General features: G+C 37.7%; 1 protein-coding gene across 3 annotated transcripts in view; it reads left to right on the top strand.

Moving 5' to 3' along the window:
- TTN (titin) overlaps nt 1-26,872 on the top strand; it is a 276,655-nt gene that overhangs the window by 180,177 nt on the left and 69,606 nt on the right. For all 3 annotated transcript variants that reach the window (XM_045480371.1, XM_045480370.1, XM_045480369.1), the window contains 51 exons: nt 197-365; nt 454-720; nt 821-1,087; nt 1,178-1,456; nt 1,548-1,956; nt 2,058-2,182; nt 2,284-2,550; nt 3,321-3,590; nt 3,682-3,984; nt 4,080-4,382; nt 4,644-4,831; nt 4,946-5,060; nt 5,156-5,440; nt 5,541-5,692; nt 6,384-6,531; nt 6,686-6,863; nt 7,254-7,375; nt 7,470-7,757; nt 7,868-8,164; nt 8,282-8,468; nt 8,927-9,042; nt 9,138-9,437; nt 9,635-9,934; nt 10,024-10,129; nt 10,230-10,426; nt 10,510-10,815; nt 10,913-11,191; nt 11,776-12,075; nt 12,189-12,491; nt 12,604-12,966; nt 13,287-13,589; nt 13,723-14,022; nt 14,710-15,006; nt 15,117-15,401; nt 15,493-15,786; nt 16,995-17,294; nt 17,407-17,715; nt 17,804-17,994; nt 18,396-18,825; nt 20,326-20,634; nt 20,762-20,910; nt 20,993-21,025; nt 21,119-21,248; nt 21,338-21,637; nt 21,729-22,046; nt 22,998-23,294; nt 23,405-23,704; nt 23,792-24,106; nt 24,192-24,340; nt 24,782-24,932; nt 25,022-25,303. In XM_045480371.1, coding sequence (XP_045336327.1) covers nt 197-365; nt 454-720; nt 821-1,087; nt 1,178-1,456; nt 1,548-1,956; nt 2,058-2,182; nt 2,284-2,550; nt 3,321-3,590; nt 3,682-3,984; nt 4,080-4,382; nt 4,644-4,831; nt 4,946-5,060; nt 5,156-5,440; nt 5,541-5,692; nt 6,384-6,531; nt 6,686-6,863; nt 7,254-7,375; nt 7,470-7,757; nt 7,868-8,164; nt 8,282-8,468; nt 8,927-9,042; nt 9,138-9,437; nt 9,635-9,934; nt 10,024-10,129; nt 10,230-10,426; nt 10,510-10,815; nt 10,913-11,191; nt 11,776-12,075; nt 12,189-12,491; nt 12,604-12,966; nt 13,287-13,589; nt 13,723-14,022; nt 14,710-15,006; nt 15,117-15,401; nt 15,493-15,786; nt 16,995-17,294; nt 17,407-17,715; nt 17,804-17,994; nt 18,396-18,825; nt 20,326-20,634; nt 20,762-20,910; nt 20,993-21,025; nt 21,119-21,248; nt 21,338-21,637; nt 21,729-22,046; nt 22,998-23,294; nt 23,405-23,704; nt 23,792-24,106; nt 24,192-24,340; nt 24,782-24,932; nt 25,022-25,303 — 12,631 coding nt within the window. The remainder of the gene's footprint in view (nt 1-196; nt 366-453; nt 721-820; nt 1,088-1,177; nt 1,457-1,547; nt 1,957-2,057; nt 2,183-2,283; nt 2,551-3,320; nt 3,591-3,681; nt 3,985-4,079; nt 4,383-4,643; nt 4,832-4,945; nt 5,061-5,155; nt 5,441-5,540; nt 5,693-6,383; nt 6,532-6,685; nt 6,864-7,253; nt 7,376-7,469; nt 7,758-7,867; nt 8,165-8,281; nt 8,469-8,926; nt 9,043-9,137; nt 9,438-9,634; nt 9,935-10,023; nt 10,130-10,229; nt 10,427-10,509; nt 10,816-10,912; nt 11,192-11,775; nt 12,076-12,188; nt 12,492-12,603; nt 12,967-13,286; nt 13,590-13,722; nt 14,023-14,709; nt 15,007-15,116; nt 15,402-15,492; nt 15,787-16,994; nt 17,295-17,406; nt 17,716-17,803; nt 17,995-18,395; nt 18,826-20,325; nt 20,635-20,761; nt 20,911-20,992; nt 21,026-21,118; nt 21,249-21,337; nt 21,638-21,728; nt 22,047-22,997; nt 23,295-23,404; nt 23,705-23,791; nt 24,107-24,191; nt 24,341-24,781; nt 24,933-25,021; nt 25,304-26,872) is intronic.

The following is a 26,872-nucleotide window of genomic DNA, read 5'->3' as shown; positions in this document are numbered from 1 at the left end:
AATAACTGAAGAAATTTCTTCTTGTCCTTTTGGGTTTAGGTTGTATTTGTATTTACTACTTTGGTTCTTCTTTACACCATAGTTTTGTTGTTTTCAAAAAAACTCAGAATCCTAGTTCCTCTTAAGGTCATATATGTGAAGGAACCAAAAAAAAAAAAAAAACCCTGAGAAAAGTATCTATTTATCTTAAATATAGGTTCACTGGTTTAAAGATGGTGCTGAAATTAAAAAGGGCAAAAAATATGACATCATATCTAAGGGAGCAGTGCGCATTCTTGTCATCAACAAATGTCTACTGAATGATGAGGCAGAATATTCCTGTGAAGTAAAGACAGCAAGAACTTCTGGCATGCTGACCGTACTAGGTAAGAATAAAGTCTTTCTTTGGAGAGGTATATGTTTCAAGAAAAAAAAAAAAATCGGTTTAACTCAATGTTCTTGTTATTCTTGCAGAAGAAGAAGCTGTCTTTACAAAAAATCTTAGCAACATTGAAGTTAGTGAGACAGACACTATAAAACTGGTTTGTGAAGTCTCCAAGCCTGGAGCAGAAGTGATTTGGTACAAAGGGGATGAAGAGATCATTGAAACAGGAAGATATGAAATACTTACGGATGGACGAAAGAGAATCCTGATCATTCAGAACGCTCACCTTGAGGATGCTGGCAACTACAACTGCCGACTCCCAAGTTCTCGAACTGATGGCAAAGTCAAAGTACATGGTATGAAAATCACAATAAATAATATTCTAAGAATTCATACTTGATGTATTTAAGGTGCAAATGCTGAAGTTTTTAATACCTCACAACTGCTTCTTTCCAGAACTTGCTGCTGAATTTATCTCAAAGCCTCAAAATCTTGAAATACTTGAAGGAGAAAAGGCCGAATTTGTCTGCTCTATATCAAAGGAAAGCTTTGAAGTCCAGTGGAAGAGGGATGATAAGACACTTGAATCTGGAGACAAGTATGACATTATTGCTGATGGCAAAAAGAGGATCCTAGTTGTGAAAGATGCCACATTACAAGACATGGGCACTTATGTAGTCATGGTTGGGGCCGCCAGAGCAGCAGCTCACTTGACAGTAATTGGTAAGTTTGTTTTGTTCCTTGGGTTTACTTATGTTTGTCTCTACCACCTTGGTCCTTCTTCATACTATGAGAATTGTTGGTTGCTTTCAGAAAAACTCAGGATCGTAGTTCCTCTTAAGGACACCCGTGTAAAGGAACAACAGGAAGTCATCTTCAACTGTGAAGTCAATACAGAAGGTGCCAAAGCCAAATGGTTCAGAAATGAAGAGGCCATCTTTGATAGTTCAAAATACATTATTCTCCAAAAAGACCTGGTTTACACACTCCGAATTAGAGATGCACGATTAGATGACCAAGCCAACTATAGTGTGTCTCTGACCAATCACAGAGGTGAAAATGTTAAGAGTGCAGCTAATCTGATAGTAGAAGGTAAGTCACTTATGTGGCATTAAGGAGTTTTTAAGTCAATGTCTATTATGAAAATAATTAAAATCAACCTTATTCTTCTCCTTTATAACAGAGGAAGACCTTAGGATTATTGAGCCTCTTAAAGATATTGAAACAATGGAGAAGAAATCTGTCACATTCTGGTGCAAGGTGAATCGTCTCAACGTAACACTGAAGTGGACCAAAAATGGAGAAGAGGTGGCTTTCGACAACCGTGTTTTATACAGAATTGATAAATATAAACACTCTCTAATCATTAAAGACTGTGGCTTCCCAGATGAGGGTGAATACATTGTTACTGCTGGACAAGATAAATCTGTTGCTGAGCTTCTGATCATAGAAGCCCCGACAGAATTTGTAGAACACTTAGAAGACCAGACAGTCACTGAGTTTGATGATGCAGTCTTCTCCTGCCAGCTGTCCAGAGAGAAAGCAAATGTGAAATGGTACAGAAATGGGAGAGAAATCAAAGAAGGCAAAAAGTAAGAGGAAGCTTCTTAATCTCTATTTCTGTAACTATTACACATTTGACAATTTAGTGATCATTATGCAAGCTAACCAATAATTCAATCTCTTCTCTTAGATACAAATTTGAAAAAGATGGAAGTATACACCGACTCATTATCAAAGATTGCAGGCTGGATGATGAATGTGAATATGCTTGTGGAGTGGAAGACAGAAAATCTCGAGCTAGACTTTTTGTGGAAGGTACGCACTGAGTGAAAGGACAATTTTAATATTAGCACCAGTTTTTAAAGGTTGTGAACCCAAATATGAACATGTTTGTATTCATTTTACATTTTTTTCAGAAATCCCTGTTGAGATCATCAGGCCTCCCCAAGATATTCTTGAAGCCCCTGGTGCTGATGTTGTCTTTTTGGCTGAGCTCAACAAAGATAAGGTGGAAGTCCAGTGGCTAAGAAATAACATGGTTGTTGTTCAGGGTGACAAACATCAGATGATGAGTGAAGGAAAGATACACAGGTTACAGATTTGTAATATTCAACCTCGTGACCAGGGTGAATACAGATTTATTGCCAAAGACAAAGAAGCCAGAGCTAAGCTTGAACTGGCAGGTAAATGCCTTTCTTTTATTTTCAAATATCCTCACAATATCACAGATGCATTGTAAGTTTCAGATTTTGCAATTAATGAGGTAATGCCTGTGAAAGCCTTTAATTTCTGTTAGGCTCCACCCACATGTGACTATTCTAATTTCTCTTACCACAAGGGTGTCCTGAGTAAGAGGTAATTGATAGCATTTTTCTTTACTTGCCAGAACCTTGAACAGTTCCTGGCACATGGTGGCTGTTCATTAGTACCTAGAATTGACATAGTACCTTGAAAGTCATCCCCAAAAACCTAGACTTAGGGCAAACTCAGGTTTCTTCTATTTTCCAAACCCCATGGAGCCTCTTAGGTCTGTTCTCATCCTGATTCAAGCTTCCAAGGCATCCTTATTGGTTGACATTATGAAAAAGCCATTAGTGTTCCTCTTGTACCTAGGTAGTTTGTCTGGTTTATCCCTAAGTATGACATGCCCACTTCACAAAAACAAACATGTTTTGTACTATGTTTAGTTCTCCATTATTAATTTTGGCAAAGAATGGAGATTTTATGGATGATATAAAAATCATCCTTAATCCTCTGTTCTCAAGTCTGACAATTTGCAAAATAAGCCACGAGAACCCTAAGTCAGTCAGTGTTCTGTGCTAGAAAGTTACTGTGATACATTTCCAAGGTTGTATCACTGATATTTGCTAACAAATGCATAGTAAAGAAGCTATGGTGTAACTGAACTACAACATATAAGTCAAAAGCATTCACGTGTTATTTTTCTCACCAGCTGCACCTAAAATCAAGACAGGCGATCAAGATCTTGTGGTTGATGTTGGCCAGCCTCTGACAATGGTGGTGCCCTATGATGCCTACCCTAAAGCAGAAGCCGAGTGGTTTAAAGAAAATGAAGCTCTGTCTTCAAAAACTGTTGATACTACAGCTGAACAAACTTCTTTCAGAATTTTAGAAGCTAAGAAAGGAGACAAAGGAAGGTATAAAATTGTGCTTCAGAACAAACATGGAAAAGCAGAAGCATTCATCAATTTAAAAGTTATTGGTAAGCCCTTGAATCACTTGGGACTTGATTGGCAAAGCACAATTAAAAGCATGACAACACACTAAAAAAAAATTGTATATGTGCATTTCAGATGTTCCAGGGCCAGTTCGCAACTTAGAAGTGACAGAAACATTTGATGGTGAAGTAAGCCTTGGTTGGGAAGAACCATTAACTGATGGCGGAAGCAAAATCATAGGTTATGTTGTTGAAAGACGTGACATCAAAAGAAAGACCTGGGTTCTGGCCACTGACCGTGCAGATAGTTGTGAGTTCACTGTCACTGGACTACAGAAAGGCGGAGTTGAGTACCTGTTCCGTGTCAGTGCAAGAAACAGAGTTGGCACTGGTGAACCAGTAGAAACTGACAATCCTGTAGAAGCAAGGAGTAAATATGGTAAGAAGTTTTTAAGTAAATTGCAAACTAGCTTATCTTTGCTTTTATCTCTGATTTAACCCGAAACCTATGTTTTCTTCTTTGATGAAATCCAGATGTTCCAGGCCCTCCTTTGAATGTAACCATCACTGACATAAATAGATTTGGGGTTTCACTGACATGGGAACCGCCAGAGTATGATGGAGGAGCTGTGATCACAAACTACGTTATTGAATTGAGAGACAAGACTTCTATCAGATGGGACACTGCCATGACAGTAAGAGCTGAAGATCTATCTGCAACTGTCACTGATGTGGTAGAAGGACAGGAGTATAGTTTCCGGGTCAGAGCCCAAAACCGCATTGGAGTTGGAAAACCAAGTGCAGCCACACCTTTTGTCAAAGTTGCTGATCCAATTGGTAAGCTCATCAAAACAAGGAAATAATTACTTCATGAAATCCATAAATTAAGTCTATTAATTAAAATAAATTGGAGTTAATGAAAAGATAGAACATCAGAAAGATGTGAGCAAAATCATAGAAATCCAGGCTGTGCCTACTTTTACTCAGTGAATTCAGTAAACCTGCTATTTTAATGCAGATGGTAGCAATGATTACATGTTATCTTAATAAACTGTTACTGAATTCAATGGTATGTTCCAACTCTTTCTTCCATTCTAGAGAGACCAAGTCCTCCTGTGAACCTAAAATCCTCAGATCAGACTCAGTCATCAGTTCAGCTCACATGGGAACCTCCTCTGAAAGATGGAGGAAGTCCAATATTGGGTTATATAATTGAGCGATGTGAAGAAGGAAAAGATAATTGGATTCGTTGCAATATGAAACTTGTCCCTGAACTGACTTACAAGGTAGGGAGCTTATATCTAAAAAAATATTCAGTGTATGATCATGGACTTAAATGTGTGTGTGTGTGTGTGTGTGTGTGTGTGTATTTTTCTTACAACTATTGATTCATACTTTAGGTTACTGGATTACAAAAAGGAAATAAATATTTATATCGAGTATCTGCAGAAAATGAAGCTGGTGTTTCAGATCCATCTGAAATTCTTGGTCCTCTAACTGCTGATGATGCATTTGGTAAGTGGATATTTTATTTTTAGATTTAATAGCTTAATATAGCTTAATAGCCTTAAATATAGTGCTGGAGACTCATTAATTTTTCTTTTTGGTAGCTGAACCAACAATGGACTTAAGTGCATTTAAAGATGGTCTAGAAGTTATTGTCCCGAATCCTATCAAGATCCTGGTTCCAAGTACAGGCTATCCAAGGCCAACTGCAACCTGGTCTTTTGGAGATAAAGTACTAGAAGCAGGGGACCGTGTGAAAATGAAAACCTTATCTGCCTATGCTGAACTTGTCATTTCTCCAAGTGAACGTCCAGACAAGGGCATTTATACACTGAAATTAGAAAATCCCGTAAAAGCAATTTCTGGGGAAATTGACGTCAATGTGATTGGTAAGGAACTAAACTTTTGTTACATATGGTGATTTGACAATATTAACAAATATTGGTTCAATCTATTACCGATATTGATTTTGGACTACCTTTTTGTCAGCTCGCCCAAGTGCACCCAAAGAACTGAAATTTGGTGAGATAACCAAGGACTCAGTACATTTGACTTGGGAACCACCAGATGATGATGGAGGGAGTCCATTAACTGGATATGTTGTTGAAAAGCGAGAAGTCAGCCGGAAAACATGGACTAAAGTGAGTTTTGAGCAGCAATGCAACTCACAGAAAAAAGAGTGGGGTGAATCCCAGAATGCTGGGATGCCATACACAGTTTACATGGTTTAAATTTACCTTGCCGAAAAAGACCCAAAAACTTCTCTTAAATGCCTTGATGCTAATGCTTCTTGAGGTAGTTCAACCAAGATTTGGTATAACTACCTTATTTTGTGCCTTACCAAATTTTCTACTGTTTGCTAAAAAATAAAATTACCTATTCACTTGGTACCTGATGAGTATCCAGTGTGCCCTATGAAATGATCAGCCATTCTAAGGACACTAAGTATTTAACTCCCTGGTCATCAAACTTCTCACTCCACTAGATTATCTTAGTTGGCCCAATCTACCATTTGTTTTCTCTTCAGTTTATTACTGTTATTTATTCATTTCTCATTATTGTTTTTTACCTTGATTTAAAAGCATATTTCTAATAACCAAGCTGGTGGAAAGAACCAATACCTTATTTGACACCTTTTTAATGTGTAGAAGTTATGAAAGTCTCACCTTAATATAAGGTTCAAATATTATGTGTCTTACTCTGCAAATTTTTCCCTAGTGTAAAATTAATAACCCTTACCATTAAAAAAATTTTCCATTTGTATCACTGCTTGTCGTAAAAATCTTTGACTCAGGCTTTTGAGAAACGAGTAATTATATTTGTTTGTCCCAGGTTATGGACTTTGTGCCTGACCTAGAATTCACAGTTCCTGATCTTGTTCAAGGGAAAGAATATTTATTTAAAGTCTGTGCTCGTAACAAGTGTGGCCCAGGAGAACCTGCTTATGTTGATGAACCTGTAAATATGTCAGCTCCTGCAAGTGAGTACATTCTTGATGGTTGCTTATGGAGCCTCTTGTTACCTTTTTTGCTTTGAGACCAGGAGTCGAATTTATGGGGGAAAGGCAGGGGCAGGCAATATGGAGATTTCATAGATGGCCTATCTAACACTGACTCTCTTTAAAATGTTTATAGCGGTACCTGACCCACCAGAGAACGTTAAATGGAGAGATAGAACAGCCAACAGCATCTTCCTAACATGGGATCCACCTAAATATGATGGTGGTTCACGCATCAAAGGATATATAGTTGAAAAATGTCCACGTGGTTCGGATCGATGGGTTGCCTGTGGGGAACCAGTTGCAGACACAAAGTAGGGTTTTTGTTTGTTTTTAATATAATCTGTTGTCAAATTGGCTTACATACAACACCCAGTGCTCATTCCAACAAGTGCAGAGAGTAGATTTTTATAATTATTTGACACAAGAGTAAATGTTTCATCTTACTAAAATTAGTGTTTTTCTTTTAGAAAATCTATTAGTTTTTTTCATTGATAATTCCTCTGGTGTGCTTGTCCGACTTTAAAGAGTGCTACTGAACTTATCCCCTATCCAAGGTGTTCATTAGTTATAATACTGAAGCAATCCAGAATTAATTTAAGGAATAAATAGTGTTATACCAAGAGAAGGTATGAATTTTAGAAAGATCATATAAAACAGGTTGTGTGCATTATAGTAAAATATACCATTTTATTTTCTGATAGAATGGAAGTAACAGGTCTTGAAGAAGGCAAATGGTATGCCTACCGCGTGAAGGCCCTGAACAGGCAAGGTGCTAGCAAACCAAGCAAACCCACAGATGAAATCCAGGCTGTGGATACACAGGGTATTTATTTTTGGTTTTTGTATTATTAACCAGGCCTCTGCTTTTAATTTTGTTTGAGCTTGCTAACATTATAAATCATCTTTTCCAATTTCAGAGGCTCCAGAAATTTTCCTTGATGTGAAGCTCCTTGCTGGTCTCACTGTAAAAGCAGGAACTAAAATTGAACTTCCTGCCACTGTAACTGGAAAACCTGAACCTAAAATAACTTGGACAAAAGCCGATATGCTTCTGAAGCAGGACAAAAGAATCACCATTGAAAATGTTCCTAAAAAATCCACAGTGACCATCATTGATAGTAAGAGAAGTGACACTGGCACATACATCATCGAGGCTGTCAACGTCTGTGGTCGGGCCACTGCTGTGGTAGAAGTGAACGTCTTAGGTAAGAGAGGCCATCATTTAAAAAATGGGCAGACTCATTTCAGTAACTTTTAAAAATAAAACATGATTTTTTAAATGATTTTTTTCCTGAGTGTATAATGTCATCCACAGACAAACCTGGACCACCAGCTGCTTTTGACATCACAGAAGTGACCAATGAGTCATGTCTTCTAACATGGAACCCCCCACGAGATGATGGTGGATCTAAAATCACAAACTATGTCGTGGAGAGAAGAGCAACTGACAGTGAAGTATGGCACAAGCTCTCATCAACTGTCAAGGATACAAACTACAAGGCAACCAAATTAACACCCAATAAAGAATACATCTTCAGAGTTGCTGCAGAAAACATGTATGGTGTTGGTGAACCAGTTCAGGCTACTCCAGTAATAGCTAAATATCCATTTGGTAAGTTTCTCTTTAATAAGTTGGCCAAAAATTTTTAAAAAGATACTTGTGTCAAACTTGGATTTGGGTGTCATATTTATATATAGGGCATATAACACATCATTATCCTACCTATAGATCCACCTGGACCTCCAACTCGCCTAGAACCTTCTGATATCACTAAGGATGCAGTTACTCTCACATGGTGTGAGCCAGACGATGATGGAGGAAGCCCAATCACTGGATACTGGGTTGAAAGATTAGATCCTGATACTGATAAATGGGTTAGATGCAATAAAATGCCAGTAAAGGACACAACATATAGGTATGTCCAATATCTCCATCAAGGTGTTAAGACAGCAGTATACACAATTTTTAATTCTCAAGCATTCATTTTGATTACAAATTCTTATATATTAACCATAACATTTTAAATTATTTTTACTTATATTTTGTATTACCACATGATCTAAGAAATGATATAAATTCCATTCAAGGGCACATTTCTTAATTTCCTACTATAAAATATTAACTTCCTGTGAGTTTCAAAGTGTTTGGTCTTCCAGTATATTATGGTCATGATTTTTTATAGATATTAGAATTACATTAGTACATTCAATCAAATCTAAAGTTAAAAGGCAATTTTAAAATTATATTGAAATATTTTCAGTTAAATTTCCAAATCAGTTTTTCACAATTTAAATAAATTAGTTCCTTCCATGTAAAATACATAGAGGCTTCTGCTTATCATGGTATTCAACTCATACTTTGTCCCTAATTCAGAGTGAAAGGTCTCACCAATAAGAAAAAATACAGATTCCGTGTGTTGGCTGAAAATCTTGCCGGACCTGGAAAACCAAGCAGATCAACTGAACCAATCTTAATAAAGGATCCAATAGGTATTGTTTATATATTTTTATGTGGTTATTTTGAAGCTTATATTAACTCCTTTTTTGACAAACCTAAATCATGGTTTCATTTCATTGGTTTGCAGATCCTCCATGGCCTCCTGGAAAACCAACTGTGAAAGATGTAGGCAAAACGTCATTGATGTTGAATTGGACAAAGCCAGAACATGATGGAGGGGCAAAGATTGAGTCTTATGTCATTGAAATGCTAAAGACTGGAACGGAGGACTGGGTCCGAGTGGCTGAAGGTGTTCCCACCACTCAGCATTTTCTCAAGGGTCTCATGGAAGGGCAGGAATACTCATTCCGAGTTAGAGCTGTGAACAAGGCTGGGGAAAGTGAGCCCAGCGAACCCAGTGACCCTGTGCTCTGCAGGGAAAAGCTATGTAAGTCACTCTTGATGTTTAGTGTATATAAATTCCTCTAACATAGGTCTGAGAACTACAGTATGAGAAAATATGAAAAACTCATAACTAGATTGCATCATCATTGCTATGTGACTTCCTAGTGACTGCTAGAAAATTCAGTGAAGACTGAGTATTGGACAATAAAAAAATTGAATTTTTCTTTTTTTCTTCTTTAGATCCTCCATCACCACCTCGCTGGCTTGAAGTTATTAATATCACAAAAAATACAGCAGACCTCAAGTGGACAGTTCCTGAGAAAGACGGAGGGTCCCCGATCACCAACTATATCGTGGAAAAGAGAGATGTGAGGCGAAAAGGCTGGCAAACAGTGGACACAACTGTCAAGGACACCAAGTGCACAGTAACCCCACTGACAGAGGGCTCTTTATATGTGTTCCGAGTTGCTGCAGAAAATGCCATAGGACAAAGTGACTACTGTGAAGTTGAGGACTCTGTCCTGGCCAAAGACACCTTTAGTATGCTAACTTAATATTTGTGACACTGTTCGTACTGGATTATCATTTTTCCCTCTGGTTTTTCTAACTATTGAATGTTTTGCTTCCAGCCACCCCTGGACCACCCTATGCTCTGACAGTGGTTGATGTAACCAAGCGACATGTTGACCTGAAGTGGGAACCACCTAAAAATGATGGTGGAAGACCAATACAAAGGTAGAATTTTAATTAATTTACAAAGGATAATTTATACTCAGCTGAAAATTCTTAACTGTATTTTCTCTATTAATACTAATGAACTGCTTTATTTCAATAGATATATCATTGAGAAGAAAGAAAAGTTAGGTACCCGTTGGGTGAAAGCTGGAAAGACCTCAGGACCTGACTGTAACTTCAGAGTAACTGATGTCATTGAAGGAACAGAGGTCCAGTTTCAGGTTCGGGCAGAAAATGAAGCTGGAGTTGGTCACCCAAGCGAACCCACAGAAATCCTGTCAATTGAAGATCCAACAAGTAAGTAGTGTCAATTAAACAAAGGATATCATCTAGAGCTTGATGATGAGATTGTGGATGTGAATGTTTCACTCTTTTTTCAGGTCCTCCTTCACCTCCCCTTGATTTGCATGTGACTGATGCTGGGAGAAAGCATATCGCCATTGCCTGGAAGCCTCCAGAGAAAAATGGTGGAAGTCCTATTATAGGATATCATGTTGAAATGTGTCCGGTAGGCACTGAGAAATGGATGCGAGTTAATTCTCGCCCAATTAAAGACTTGAAATTCAAAGTTGAAGAAGGTGTTGTTCCTGACAAGGAGTATGTTCTGAGAGTGAGAGCTGTCAATGCTGTTGGTGTCAGTGAGCCATCTGAAATCTCTGAAAATGTGGTTGCCAAAGACCCAGACTGTAAGGACACAGTTTCTTTCAATTAATAAAACAGACTTTGCTTATCATGCATTGCATTTTGACATATCTTTTTTTTTCCTTTTTGGATATCTTACAGGCAAGCCAACAATTGATATGGAGACTCATGACATTGTTGTTATTGAAGGTGAAAAGTTAAGAATTCCTGTTCCCTTCAGAGCTGTCCCAGTTCCAACTGTTAGTTGGCATAAAGATGGCAAAGAAGTTAAAGCAAGTGACAGATTAACAATGAAGAATGATCATATCTCTGCACACCTCGAAGTTCCCAAGAGTGTCCATGCAGATGCTGGAGTTTATACCATTACGCTAGAGAATAAGCTTGGCTCAGCAACTGCCTCAATCAATGTCAAAGTCATAGGTAATCAGTCTTTGATGAAATACAAGATATTATTCTTCACACATTGGGAAAATTAGTTAACTTTGTAGTGTTAGTATAAAGGGCTTCATGAGTTGGCTATTTGTAAACTAAATTGCTTCTCATATGGAAAGAAATCATCTGGAAGACAAGTAATTATAGAAATGAAATTGCTAGTTAAACTCTGATTAAACTAATTCTGTTGTAATTATTGGCATGTGAAGTACTAAATAAAAGATATAGCATACCCAAAGAATGTTTAAATTGCCAATATTCATTTTTCATAGTGTACTCACCAGGATTACTCACCAGAAAGTAATACTTTCTGTCCCCTCCCACACAGATGAGATTTAAAAATTGGGTGGGGGTGATTTTTACTTAGAACAAAAACTCGGAGGAGTTACATATGTTTAGTAATTGGGGCCAATGACGCTAAATAGCCTTCAGCATAAGGCGGCAGAGGGGCATTCCAGTGCATCAAAGATTATCCCACCCAACAGGTGGATAGTCTCAGAGAAAGAAAGAGTGTACTTTTAACATGCTGACTTTTCAGATTACAATAATAATTATCACTTTATTTCTGATAGGCCTACCTGGACCATGCAAAGATATTAAAGCAAGTGACGTGACCAAGAGTTCTTGTAAATTAACCTGGGAACCTCCAGAATATGATGGTGGAAGCCCAATCCTTCATTATGTCCTGGAACGCAGAGAGGCTGGGAGAAGGACATACATACCAGTCATGTCTGGTGAGAACAAGCTGTCTTGGACTGTAAAAGATCTCATACCAAATGGTGAATACTTCTTCCGTGTTAAAGCTGTCAACAAGATTGGTGGAGGCGAATATATTGAACTGAAAAATCCAGTCATTGCTCAAGATCCAAAGCGTAAGTTGGGGCATGGATGTAATATAGCTAGGAATTAATATGCCATTTTTTACTTAAAAAAAGATGGGTTTGTGCATGGGTACATATTAATCATTTTTTTCCTTATTGTTCAGAACCCCCTGATCCACCTGTAGATGTTGAGGTCCATAATCCTACAGCTAAAGCAATGACTATTACATGGAAGCCACCTTTGTATGATGGAGGGAGCAAAATAATGGGTTACATCATAGAGAAGATTGCTAAGGGTGAAGACAAATGGAAGAGATGCAATGAACACCTAGTACCAGTCCTGACCTATACAGCAAAAGGACTCGAAGAGGGAAAGGAATACCAGTTCAGAGTGCGAGCAGAAAATGCTGCTGGTATTAGTGAACCTTCTCGAGCCACTCCTCCAACCAAAGCTGTAGATCCTATTGGTAAGTTTTGTTTAATGGGGTTGCTGTTTGCCCACGGCACAATCAAGGAGAATAATGTTTTGTCAATGTTTTGATCAGAATTGAGAACAATTATTGTTTTTAATCATTACAGATGCTCCAAAAGTCATTATGAGAACAAGCCTAGAAGTGAAACGAGGTGATGAAATAGAACTTGATGCAACTATTTCTGGGTCACCTTACCCGACTATTACGTGGCTAAAGGATGAAAAAGTTATTACACCAGAAGAAATTAAAAAGCGAGTAGCACCCACAATTAGAAGGAGGAAGGGTGAAGTTCAAGAAGAAGAACCATTTGTCCTGCCTCTAACACAACGTTTGAGTATCGACAACAGTAAAAAGGGAGAATCTCAGCTACGTGTCCGAGATTCTCTCCGACCTGACCATGGCCTGTATATGATCAAAGTTGAAAATGACCATGGTATCGCAAAAGCTCCTTGTACTGTCTGTGTGCTAGGTACGTAGGTAAAACTACACTTCTCAATGGAAGAAAGTCTATATGAAGAGTTTCAGTAAAACTTAAAAAAGGGGTTTTGGCAGGGGAGGTGGGGAAGGGGGATAAAAGAAGTAGGAAATAGCTTCAGCAAGTTATCCTCAGTCCCATTTTTCCTGCTGGCTATGTAAACAAAATCAACCCACCTTGGTATTTGTTAGCCATACAAAGACAGATGTAGGAAAAGCAGAAATTTATGTTAAAGGGGCATGCTAACATTTACATTTTCCTTTGCAACCATTTCTACACAAAATTTTAATCACTGCTATCTTTTGAAATATTAGATACACCAGGGCCACCAATCAACTTTGTATTTGAAGATATTAGAAAGAACTCCGTCCTCTGTAAATGGGAACCACCCCTTGATGATGGTGGCAGTGAAATTATAAACTACACTTTGGAAAAGAAAGACAAGACAAAACCTGACTCAGAATGGATTATTGTCACTTCAACACTTAGACACTGCAAATATTCAGTGACAAAACTGATTGAAGGGAAAGAGTATCTCTTTCGTGTAAGAGCTGAAAATAGGTTTGGGCCTGGACCGCCATGTGTTTCAAAGCCATTTATAGCTAAAGATCCATTTGGTAAGGTTCTTTTAGCATCTACATTTTGCCTTTTATCATATGCAAGGGTATATTCATTATCATAGCTTATAAACTTGAATTTTTAGGTCATACTAGAGAATTAATTCAAATATGCCATTTTTTTTTTTATCAGAACCACCTGATGCGCCCGACAAGCCCATTGTAGAAGACATTACAAGCAACAGTATGCTAGTGAAATGGAATGAACCAAAAGATAATGGAAGCCCCATCTTGGGTTACTGGCTTGAAAAACGTGAGGTTAATAGTACACATTGGTCTCGTGTCAACAGAAATCTTCTGAATTCTTTGAAGACCAATGTAGAAGGCCTATTAGAAGGACTCACCTATGTCTTCAGAGTATGTGCTGAAAACGCAGCTGGACCTGGAAAGTTCAGTCCGCCTTCAGACCCCAAAACAGCACGTGATCCAATCTGTAAGTAATTTCTTATGAAGAGAGTGGGGTACAGCATGGTGACTATAATTAAGTCACTTCATCCAGTTAATTAAGTACTATATTATATACCTGAAAGTTGTTAAGAGAGTAGATCTTGAATGTTATCAGTACCAAAAAAAAAAAATTAATTATGTAAGGGGAGGGAGGTGTTAACTAACATTGTGGTAACTGGGGTGCCTGGATGGCGCAGTCAGTTGGGCGTCCGACTTCAGCCAGGTCACGATCTCGCGGTCCGTGAGTTCGAGCCCTGCATCAGGCTCTGGGCTGATGGCTCAGAGCCTGGAGCCTGTTTCCGATTCTGTGTCTCCCTCTCTCTCTGCCCCTCCCCCGTTCGTGCTCTGTCTCTCTCTGTCCCAAAAATGAATAAACGTTGAAAAAAAAAAATTAACATTGTGGTAACCATTTTGTAATATATGCATGTATCAGATCATATTGTACACTTAAATTTACAAAAAAAACAAGCAAAATATTAAATACCTACAGACATATATTAAGGTCGCAATGTAAAATTTTAAACATCTTGTACATATAGCTTAAAAGTTTCACAAAGCGATACTTACCCCATATTACATGCAATGCGCTATGAAAAAAAGTGGGATAGAGTAAGCTACTGTGCATTTTAAAATCTTCTGGGAGTTTTGATTTGTGTATCTACATTCATTCTAGCTCCACCTGGGCCACCTGTCCCAAGAGTCACCGACACAAGCTCTACAACTATTGAACTAGAATGGGAACCCCCAGCTTTCAATGGCGGTGGGGAAATTGTTGGCTACTTTGTTGATAAGCAGCTGGTTGGAACAAATGAATGGTCACGTTGCACGGAGAAGATGATCAAGGTCCGTCAGTACACAGTCAAAGAAATCCGAGAGGGTGCCGATTATAAACTTCGAGTGAGTGCCGTCAATGCTGCAGGTGAAGGACCACCAGGAGAAACAGGACCGGTTACTGTGGCTGAACCACAAGGTAACTTAAAAGTTGCATGGATCCATGCAATAAGATTATGGACATTTTTCCACCATAGGATTTTTTTTTCATCTTTCTTGGACTAACGTATTACTGTTCTCTTTAAACAGAGCCTCCAACTGTGGAACTAGATGTTTCTGTCAAGGCTGGCATACAAATAATGGCTGGGAAGACCCTTAGAATTCCAGCTGTGGTAACTGGTCGTCCAGTGCCTACCAAAGTATGGACCATAGAAGAAGGGGAGCTGGATAAAGACCGTGTTGTAATAGAGAATGTTGGAACCAAATCGGAACTAATTATCAAGAATGCATTGAGAAAAGATCATGGCAGATATGTGATTACAGCTACCAATAGCTGTGGTTCCAAATTTGCAGCAGCCAGGGTAGAAGTTTTTGGTAAGGAATGTTACATGGATTTTCATAGGGTTTTTCTAAATGATACAATTTATTGCACTGATTTTTACGTTTGTTTGTTTTAATTTTTCAGATGTTCCTGGACCCGTTCTTGACTTAAAACCTGTTGTGACAAATAGAAAGATGTGTTTGCTTAATTGGTCTGACCCAGCAGATGATGGAGGAAGTGAAATCACAGGATTCATTATTGAAAGAAAAGATGCTAAGATGCATACCTGGAGACAACCAATAGAGACTGAGAGATCTAAATGTGACATCACAGGTCTCCTTGAGGGACAAGAATATATGTTCCGTGTGATTGCCAAGAACAAGTTTGGCTGTGGCCCTCCTGTTGAAATAGGACCAATTCTTGCAGTTGATCCACTAGGTAAAAGAGGTTTTCATTGTGTTTATAAAGTAAATAGTGTTTGCTTCTAGTTATGTCATTTATTTATTGAGCCCTATGACTTCAAACTCCCAAGAGTCTCATGATCTATAGCAAGAGAGTGATAAGAAAGGTGAATCAAAAAACTGGCAACTTTAAGAATATCATACTTGCTATAATATCAATGCAATTTTGCACAAAACCATGTATGGTTTCATGTACTGAAAAAACCTGAATCTACCAGAGCTTAACAACAACCTACAAACAGGTAGAGATACTACATCTTGGCAATAGAATACTCTGGAGTAATTAATTTAATGCTTTAGTAGTTAAAGGGAGTTCACGGTTTTTGAAGGATTACAGGATATACAACAGCCTTATGATAAATGCCTTAGTCTTCCTTTAGCCCTCAAGTAGTCTCCACACTGGAAGGGCATGGATGCTCAGAGTCAGAGAAAGCCACCAGAGAATAGAAAACCAACCAAAGGAAATCTCCTTAAGCAGTATGAGCAAATGTGAAACTAAAATTGCACGCACTTGGTAATGCATACTGACATCCCATTACATCCTCCCCGTAACAGCTCATCTCAAAAATGTCTGCTCTAGCTCAAGTTGTGCCACAAGTATCAAAACAGAGCTGAGCTTCCACTGCAAAGCTCTGCTTCCAGTTACAGTGACAGTTCAACAGGAGACTAGTTTTACCATGCAAAGTTATGCTTTGTTTTGTCCTTTGGGCCACGAAACTACAGAAGCATCACATAAATTCTCTTTCCACTCCATTTTAAACCCACACTTGAGGCAACATGGTTCTAAGTGTGTTCAGCAGACACATGCACTGTCCTTTAATAAAGGAAACACTTTGCTCCCAGCTGGTCATTCAGAGCAAAACTTCACAGACCTTCTCTCCTACTTCATTAGGACTAGAAGCTTTCCCAGTGACAGAGGTAAAATATCTAAAATGCTAAAAATAACAAAAGTCTACATTCCCTTTGATTTATTTTTAATCAATAATTTTTACTCTAAGAAAAATTCTCCCTGTATAAATGCCTATAATTCTGGTAACTGATATGTTTTTGGAAGGATTTTAAAGATGGATGTAAGGTTATGCCAAACAGAAACTTATTTCTCACATAATTAATTTAAAGTGAAATACTATTTCCTTTATGAATATTTATTTCATGCTTGTCATTTCAACTTGCCTCTGGTTAAAGGTCCTCCAACATCTCCCGAGAGGCTCACATACACAGAAAGGACAAAATCCACTATCACCCTTGACTGGAAAGAGCCCCGCAGTAATGGCGGCAGCCCCATCCAAGGTTATATCATTGAAAAACGGCGTCACGACAAACCTGACTTTGAAAGAGTTAACAAGAGACTCTGCCCAACCACATCTTTCCTGGTTGAAAATCTTGATGAACACCAAATGTATGAATTCCGTGTCAAAGCTGTCAATGAAATTGGCGAAAGTGAACCATCTCTGCCTCTTAATGTGGTCATACAGGATGACGAAGGTGTGGAATCTGTGCATGATTTTAGTGCATTTTACAGCGCGGCCTTTATCTTCATAAGTTGAGCAAATATACTTAGGACTATGCATTTTTTTTCTTTCCTTTCTCTTTACAGTGCCTCCAACTATTAAGTTGCGCTTGTCTGTTCGAGGAGACACTATCAAAGTTAAGGCAGGAGAGCCTGTTAACATCCCTGCAGATGTGACAGGCCTTCCAATGCCTAAGATTGAGTGGTCCAAGAACGAAACTGTGATTGAAAAACCCACTGATGCACTTAAGATAACCAAGGAAGAAGTATCCCGAAGTGAGGCAAAGACGGAGCTTAGCATTCCCAAAGCAGTCCGGGAAGACAAAGGCACTTACACAGTTACTGCTTCCAATCGCCTGGGTTCAGTGTTCCGAAATGTTCATGTGGAAGTATATGGTAAGGGACCCGTTTTCTTCTATCAAGATGAAATCCAGTACCTTTTTAAGAATGGCCTTCTCATTCTCCTGTGTTGGTTCCTTCCCAGATCGTCCATCACCACCAAGAAATCTTGCTGTTACTGACATTAAAGCTGAATCTTGCTACTTGACATGGGATGCCCCTCTAGATAATGGGGGCAGTGAAATTACCCATTATATCATTGACAAACGTGATGCAAGCAGGAAGAAAAGTGAATGGGAGGAAGTCACCAACACTGCTGTAGAGAAGAGATATGGGGTAAACTATTCTAAATATTTACTTATACACATTAAAAGGACACGACTTTGAATTAACACCATTAGGGCATAACCTGGGAATTTAATGATTAAACTCAAAACCACACACAAAAAGATTTAGCACAGTTTTTAGCACCATGTACATAAGGCCACTTAGTAAATACTATTTGTATATAAATTCTTTTTTACTTGAGAGATCCAGTATTAAGTACAATAAATTCACATATTCTCATTTTAAAATGCTTTCTCCACATTTGAGCCTATTTATTTTTTAACTATATATTTATTTGCTTTTATAGATTTCTTTTTATAGTCTTCCCTACCAAAATAACTTGAATTTTAAAATAAGTGAAAATCAACATAAGTATGTTGTTAAGAAATCACTATTCATTTGATTTCTAGGTCTGGAAACTTATCCCCAATGGTCAGTATGAGTTCCGAGTTAGGGCAGTGAATAAATATGGAATCAGTGATGAGTGCAAATCAGATAAAGTAGTCATTCAAGATCCCTTTCGCCCTCCTGGACCTCCGGGAAAACCAAAAGTTTTGGAGCGCACCAAAGGGTCGATGCTAGTAAGCTGGACTCCTCCTCTGGACAATGGCGGGTCTCCAATTACTGGCTACTGGCTGGAGAAGAGAGAAGAGGGAGGTGCCTACTGGTCACGTGTTAGCCGAGCACCAATTACCAAAGTGGGATTGAAAGGCGTGGAATTTAACGTTCCGCGTTTGATTGAAGGTGTTAAATACCAGTTCCGAGCAATGGCAATAAATGCGGCAGGAGTTGGCCCTCCCAGTGAACCATCAGATCCAGCTGTTGCAGGAGATCCTATATGTAAGTATGCTTCCATTTCCAGAATTTACAAAGGGCAAAGCCACTAAATGGATAATTCTCTCTTAAATTGCCTGAGTTTTTCTATAACAAAATTTTTTATTTATTAAAGTAAAAAGTTTCATAGAGTATCAGAAGCATAGATGTATGTATATACATATACACACTACATATACATATACACACTACACATATCTATACATATGCATACATACACACATGTATACACATACATAAAATCATATAGTTTTTAAATTCTTGGTTTAAACCTAGTATTTTATGAGGAATCACAATAATAGAGACCCTGGACTATAAGCTCCTCTCTGCTCTCCTACCTTAAATAAACGCCTAACCCCTAATTAGATACTGTGGACATTATCTCCCTCCCTGTTCAGACCCTCTAGGTGGAGTTCAACAAAAGGCAAATGTTAACTTTTCAATAATATTTATTGAACAAAGATAGGAGATTCTCAAGCACAGTCTGTGAAGTGAAATTAAAAAAAATTCTTCTGAAAGATCTATTAGCAGATAAGTTCAAAAATTAAAATAGCATGGCCTTAATGGTTAATTATATTTGCTATATATCTGAATAGATTATCTGCAGAAAAAGAATTCAGCTATTTGTTAAGACTTAAAATACTCTAAGTTCTAAATGGAGTACATCTATAAAATGAAGCAGTTATTCATTCAGCAAGCTATATTGAACATGTGCTATGTGCAAGGAACTGTGCTAGGCACTAGAGAGGAAGAGGTAGGGTTAAAAAGAACAGAGTAAAAGACTTTCTATAATTGTAAAGCACCATCAGAAGTGTATTGTTATGTAATTATTACATACATTGACCCTGTCCTAAAAGGCATTATGATTAATTTGTGTTCAAAGGTTTCCCAACTAATGACAAAATTATTTTTTAAATATTAAGGTAAACTAAAGATGAACATAGGGGAATGGAAGGAAAAATAAGATAAAAAACAGAGAGGGAGGCAAACCATAAGAGACTCTTAAATACAGAGAACAAACTGAGGGTTGCTGGAAGGGAGGCAGGTGGGGAGATGGGCTAAATGGGTGATGGGCATTAACAAGGGCACATGTTGAGATGAGCACTGGGTGTTACATGTAAGTTATGAATCAGTAAATTCTACTCCTGAAATTATTACACTATGTTTACTAACTTGGATTTAAATTTATAAATAAATAATCTGACATTTTTTCTAAAAAAATAAGTTTTTAGTAGATTCAAAGGGATTTTAAAACGAAAATAGCTTTTCACCAATTGTGTGTAAATAGAATATAAATCTATCTAGAGATAGTGAGTAGTCTAATTCCAGTGAGTTGCCTGCTTTCTTTTGTTTTCACATCAATGCTAAATGAAAAAAGACTATTTCTTATGTTCTCTTCTCTAGAAGGTAATTTATTCTTTTGGTATTCCTATTTTAGTATTTAGTAGATTAAATCTAGCATCCTATTGGCTTCAAAACTTGACATATATTTTTTTTCTTTATTAGATCCACCTGGCCCACCTTCTTGCCCAGAAGTCAAAGATAAAACAAAGTCTAGCATCTCGCTAGGATGGAAACCTCCAGCCAAAGATGGTGGCAGTCCAATCAAAGGCTACATTGTAGAAATGCAAGAAGAAGGTAGTACTGACTGGAAAAGAGTAAATGAGCCAGACAAACTGCTAACTACCTGTGAATGTGTGGTACCAAATCTGAAAGAACTCAGGAAGTACAGATTCAGAGTGAAAGCTGTCAACGAAGCTGGTGAATCTGAACCAAGTGATACAACTGGAGAGATCCCTGCCACTGATATTCTAGGTAGTAGCCCTTTATTACATTCATGTCTTCATCTTTTGATTTCATGAAATTAATTTCCTGAAGATATGTCAATTACATTTTTTGAAAAAGTAAACTAAATCCTATTATATTATTCATGGTACTATAGAGGCACCAGAAGTTTTCATTGATATTGGAGCACAAGACTGTCTGATTTGTCCAGCTGGCTCACAAATTAGGATTCCTGCTGTCATCAAGGGACGCCCGACACCCAAATCATCTTGGGAATTTGATGGAAAGGCAAAGAAGGCAGTGAAGGTAAGAAAAATATAATTTTCTGTGTCTTCCGGTGAATCACCCTAAGGAATATTTATACTACAACTATCTTTTTTTCTAATAGGAGGGAGTTCATGATATACCCGAGGATGCACAGGTAAAAAGAAAAAATTGAAATGATTCAGAACATGGTTGGCTGCAATAATGCTTTTACTTCATCCAATGTATGACTACTGTTTTCTTTCTATAGCTGGAGACGGCTGAAAACTCATCAGTAATTATTATTCCGGAGTGCAAGCGATCTCATTCAGGCAAATACAGCATCACAGCCAAGAATAAAGCAGGACAAAAGACAGCAAATTGTAGAGTTAAAGTCATGGGTAAGAAAGACTTTAAAAGGGACCATAGAATAAGAACAAATTATTTTAAACAAAGTGACATTGTTTATATTGTGATTTGCATCCAACAGATGTACCAGGGCCACCCAAAGATCTGAAAGTCAGTGACATCACAAGGGGTAGTTGCAAACTCACATGGAAGATGCCAGATGATGATGGAGGAGACAGGATCAAAGGCTATGTTATAGAGAAGAGGACTATTGATGGAAAAGTCTGGACTAAAGTCAATCCAAACTGTGGAAGCACCTCATTTGTAGTTCCCGATCTTATTTCTGAACAGCAATATTTCTTCCGTGTGCGGGCAGAAAACCGTTTCGGTATTGGTCCACCTGTGGAAACCATTCAGAGGACCACTGCCAGAGATCCAATATGTAAGTTTTTAACTGAAGATTAAAGTAGTTTCTCAAGTTTGAAATATATATTATAAACAATGCTTAATACTTCTTTTAACTATTTTTAAAGATCCTCCTGATCCCCCTATTAAACTCAAGATTGGCCTCATAACAAAGAACACGGTACACCTATCATGGAAACCCCCAAAGAATGATGGAGGCTCCCCTGTCACCCACTATATTGTTGAGTGCCTTGCATGGGATCCTACTGGGACAAAGAAAGAAGCATGGAAGCAGTGCAACAAACGCGATGTGGAAGAACTGGAATTTACTGTTGAAGACCTCATAGAGGGTGGAAAATATGAATTCAGAGTCAAGGCTGTCAATGCTGCAGGAGTCAGCAAACCTTCAGCCACTGTTGGCCCTGTGACTGTCGAAGATCAGACATGTAAGTACCAATGTATTAACAGAAAATGTCCTCTTTATGAATCATTCCTAGAAATTTAATATTTGTCCAAAATAAAAAGAAATATCTGTACATCAGGAAGCTACCTTGAATTGAGTGTGAACATGGGCACATTAATCACTCATTCCCTCAACTTCTACAGAATTATCAAATTTCCTTACATTACCTTTCCCTTATTTAAAGGAGATGACGTTTAGATTTCCTTACTATAATTTTCTGCATGATCCTCAAGAGGGGAAGAAACTAAGCAGTTCTTTGCTCAGTGAGTGCTAAGACCCATTTATCTTCATAATCGAGTTTCTTTTTCTCTATTTAAGAAAAAGATATATATAAATAGACTAATTTTATAGACAAATATGGTAGAAATTCTTCCTCTGTTACCATCACTACTGCTGTGTGTTCAGTTTTTTCTTCTAAATTTGGGGGTGGGGGGTGGGGTGCGTGTAGTCACTACCCTCTTTACATTTTCTTCTACTGGATTCCTGGAAAATGGAAAATTGCTTTGCATCTACTAGCAGTTATCTTTCTTAAAAAGAGAATTAATCTTAGAATAAAAATAGTCCTGTCATAACTCTGCTTATTAAAGGGAATATGCATGCATATTAAAGGGAGTATCATGATAGAACTCCCAAGACTAAGCTACTACAATCTTCACTTCTCTCTGCCCCTTTTCAGTATCTACATGTATAATAACATTAGGTAAGAGAGAGCCAATAGCCGATACATAACTACATGTAGATCCAATAAAGGATGATGACTACATTACCTGCCCTCCAAAGTCATATAATTAGTTGAAGTCAAATCTGTTCTTCATATTGTGCTATGAAGTCTGCCTATAGTAGATACAAATAGCTTTATAGGCACTGTAAATTCTACTTCTGGTCCCTAATGACCACCTTTTTTTTTTTTTTTTTTTTCTTTTAAATCATCTAGGCCCACCATCAATTGATCTAAAAGAATTCATGGAGGTTGAAGAAGGAACAGATGTTAACATTGTAGCCAAAATTAAAGGTGTGCCATTCCCGACACTAACCTGGTTTAAAGCTCCTCCAAGGAAGCCTGATAAGAAAGAACCTGTTCTCTATGACACCCATGTCAACAAACTGGTAGTGGATGATACTTGCACCTTAGTTATTCCACAGTCTCGAAGGAGTGACACTGGCTTATATACCATCACAGCTGTGAATAATCTGGGAACAGCATCAAAGGAGATGAGACTGAATGTGCTTGGTAATGTTTTCCTGGCTTTACTAAAACTATGTTTTTCTGTTCCTAAATATACTATTTGGCTTTAAAATCATTCTTCTAATATTTTTTTTTCCTTTTTTAAACCATTTTAGGTCGTCCTGGCCCTCCAGTGGGACCAATAAAGTTTGAATCTATTTCAGCAGATCAAATGACATTATCTTGGCTTCCACCTTTGGATGATGGGGGGTCTAAGATTACAAACTATGTAATTGAGAAGAGAGAAGCTAACAGGAAGACATGGGTGCATGTCTCCAGTGAACCTAAAGAGTGCATGTACACAATTCCCAAATTGCTAGAAGGCCACGAATATGTATTCCGAATCATGGCCCAGAATAAATTTGGCATTGGGGAGCCTCTTGACAGTGAACCTGAAACAGCAAGAAACCTCTTCTGTAAGTAGAACATATTTGATATACAAAATCAGTCTTACCTGTTGTTTTTCATAGTTTCTTATAGATCAATGTGATTTTTGTTCTTAGCTGTCCCTGGAGCACCAGATAAACCAACAGTTAGCAGCGTGACTCGCAACTCCATGACTGTCAATTGGGAAGAGCCAGAGTATGATGGAGGCTCTCCTGTGACAGGATATTGGCTAGAAATGAAAGACACCACTTCGAAGAGATGGAAGAGAGTTAACCGAGATCCTATCAAAGCCATGACTTTGGGTGTTTCTTATAAAGTAACTGGTCTTATTGAAGGTTCTGATTATCAATTCCGTGTATATGCAATCAATGCTGCCGGTGTGGGTCCACCAAGTCTGCCATCAGACCCAGTGACTGCCAGAGATCCAATTGGTAAGCCTTGAAACCATTCCTCCCCCCACCCCCTCACAGTGCCATGGAAAAGGCAAGAATACTGATGTATACTGGTTCTTTCCAGCCCCTCCTGGTCCTCCACTTCCCAAAGTCACAGACTGGACTAAATCCTCTGTCGATTTGGAGTGGTCTCCTCCACTAAAAGATGGTGGGTCTAAAGTAACTGGATACATCGTTGAATATAAAGAAGAAGGAAAAGAAGAATGGGAGCAGGTACTTAACACTTGGAATTATGGAAACATAAATAAACTGAAAATGTAGCAGTTATCCTCAATCCCATTAATCCCATTGTGTTTTTCATTAAGAAATCAGAGAAATAACAATTATAAAATAACATAATTACAAATAATCCAAACATCTGTTATGTCAAAAATCTGATCAAAGGTTAAGTTATATTATCATTAATTTCTCTTTTGGCTATAAATTCTAAAAAGGTGGAAAAAATTAAGAGTACATTTTTCAATCATTTGGCATAATATTAAAACACAATTCCTGGAAAGACATTTCAGTCAGCATTTACCTATAATATCTGATCCCCAATACATAAACTAGCAACAATTTTCCCAGACTAGTTAAATATGCTGTCGGCTGTGCTTTAGAAAGCCATTAAAATAAGAAGCTACAAAGAACTGAACGCTTGTGATCCTTCCCCAGGGTAAAGACAAAGAAGTGAGAGGAACAAAGCTTGTTGTGACAGGGTTAAAAGAAGGAGCTTTCTACAAATTCAGAGTTAGAGCAGTCAACATTGCCGGCATTGGAGAACCTGGAGAAGTCACAGATATCATCGAAATGAAGGACAGAATTGGTACTTATTCATACTTCTATTATTTTATCAATATTTGTGTTTTGTATTGGAAATGAAAACCACATTTGTAATTTTCAATTGTGTTCCAGTGTTACCTGACCTCCAGCTAGATGCCAGTGTCAGAGACAGAATTGTGGTCCATGCTGGAGGGGTGATCCGGATCATCGCGTATGTGTCTGGAAAACCTCCTCCAACTGTCACCTGGAACATGAATGAAAGAGCATTACCTCAAGAAGCTACCATTGAGACCACAGCCATCAGCTCATCCATGGTCATCAAGAATTGCCAGAGGAGTCACCAAGGTGTCTATTCTCTTCTTGCCAAAAATGCAGGTGGAGAAAGAAAGAAGACCATTATCGTTGATGTATTAGGTAAATACTTTGAATTTATCCATGCAGTTTTTAAAAATAACATCTTTACTTCAACTACAATAAGGCTATGTAATAATAAAACTGTTACATATACTTTGGAAACTTAAAAAATTACCAACAATCCCATTGACCGCTATTTGCATTTTTTAAAATTACTTTTTTAACGTTTATTTATTTTTGAGAGATGGAGAGACCGAGCATGAGTGGGGGAGGGGCACAGAGAGAGAGAGAGTGTGTGTCAGAATCCGAAGCAGGCTCCGGGCTCTGAACTGTTAGCACAGAGCCCAATGCAGGGCTCAAACCCAAGAACTATGAGATCATGACCTGAGCTGAAGTCGGATGCTCACCTGACTGAGCCACCCAAGTGCCCTGACCACTATTAGCATTTAAAAAAATTTCCTCTTTGCTTTTTTATCCTATACATATTTTATATTGTTATGCTTCTATAAACAGTTTAAAAAGTTATGTTTTTATATTATATAAAAACAAAGTTTTTTATAACAAAGTTTTGTGTTTTGCCTTGTTATGTAACATGCCACCATAAGCATTTATGTTTTATATAGTTTTCACGAAAGAAACTTTCCTGCCAGTGTACGTGAATATCTAACAAACTAAGATTGATCAATTGCTTATCATGAGAGTGTATCCTTATTTGCTAATTATCTTAATAAAGCAAACATCTCTGTGAAAGGTTTCATATTCTAACTGAAAGCATCATTTTTGGTTATCAATATTGCACTTCTAGTCACTAAATATAGAGGTGAATTCTACAAGGCTTTTTCATGCCTCTTGTTGGCTGCTTTATTGTAGTGATTTGCTCAGAGAGCAAAGTTCTCCCACTCATATTTCTCTCTCAGCATGTCTCTAACACAACCATACCCTAAACAGTGAGTTTTTATGTGAGAATAACTGGTTCTCTGTTGAACATAATTAATGTTATGTAAACATGTTACATTTTCATTAATGATAATGGCATAAGGAAAAAGATCTCATTGACCAATAGTCCAATAAGCTTTTGGGTTAGTTTCAAGCTCCTAGACACCTTTTACTTTAACTTGAAAAGTGGTACATTTTCAGATTAAATTCTAACCCTCTCAAAGGTCGTTCTGAGATTTGGGGACTCCTGTGCTGCTTTCTGATTTTTTAGTCATCTAGAAAAAGTTCTCTTTCCCTTTCCCCTCTGGAGAGTAAACTAGACACAAAAAGTAGCCAGCCATGCCACCCCTTACCCCTCTCCTGTCTCCTTCTGTGCATTCTCCTTCCAGCAGCTCTTCCTATCTGACTTACAAATTAAATATATATATATATATATATATATATATATATATATATATATATACTTAAATACATATTTAAATATACATATTTATATTACACACATTACTATTCCTTCAGCTCCTGCTAAAACAGTGGCAAACAGTAACTGTTACCTATTTCATTTTAAAATATGGCTGAATATAGATATCATGGGGAGGAAAAAAAATCAATAGACAAAATCTCATTTTCTTCATAAGAAAATGTCTTAGTGTCTCCTTTTTAAAAACAGAGGATGACAAATATTGAACCCTG

This window comes from Leopardus geoffroyi, chromosome C1 (genome assembly GCF_018350155.1).
Source record: "Leopardus geoffroyi isolate Oge1 chromosome C1, O.geoffroyi_Oge1_pat1.0, whole genome shotgun sequence".
In the NCBI taxonomy this organism is placed as follows: domain Eukaryota; kingdom Metazoa; phylum Chordata; class Mammalia; order Carnivora; family Felidae; genus Leopardus; species Leopardus geoffroyi.
This window is presented reverse-complemented; position numbering and strand designations above follow the sequence as displayed.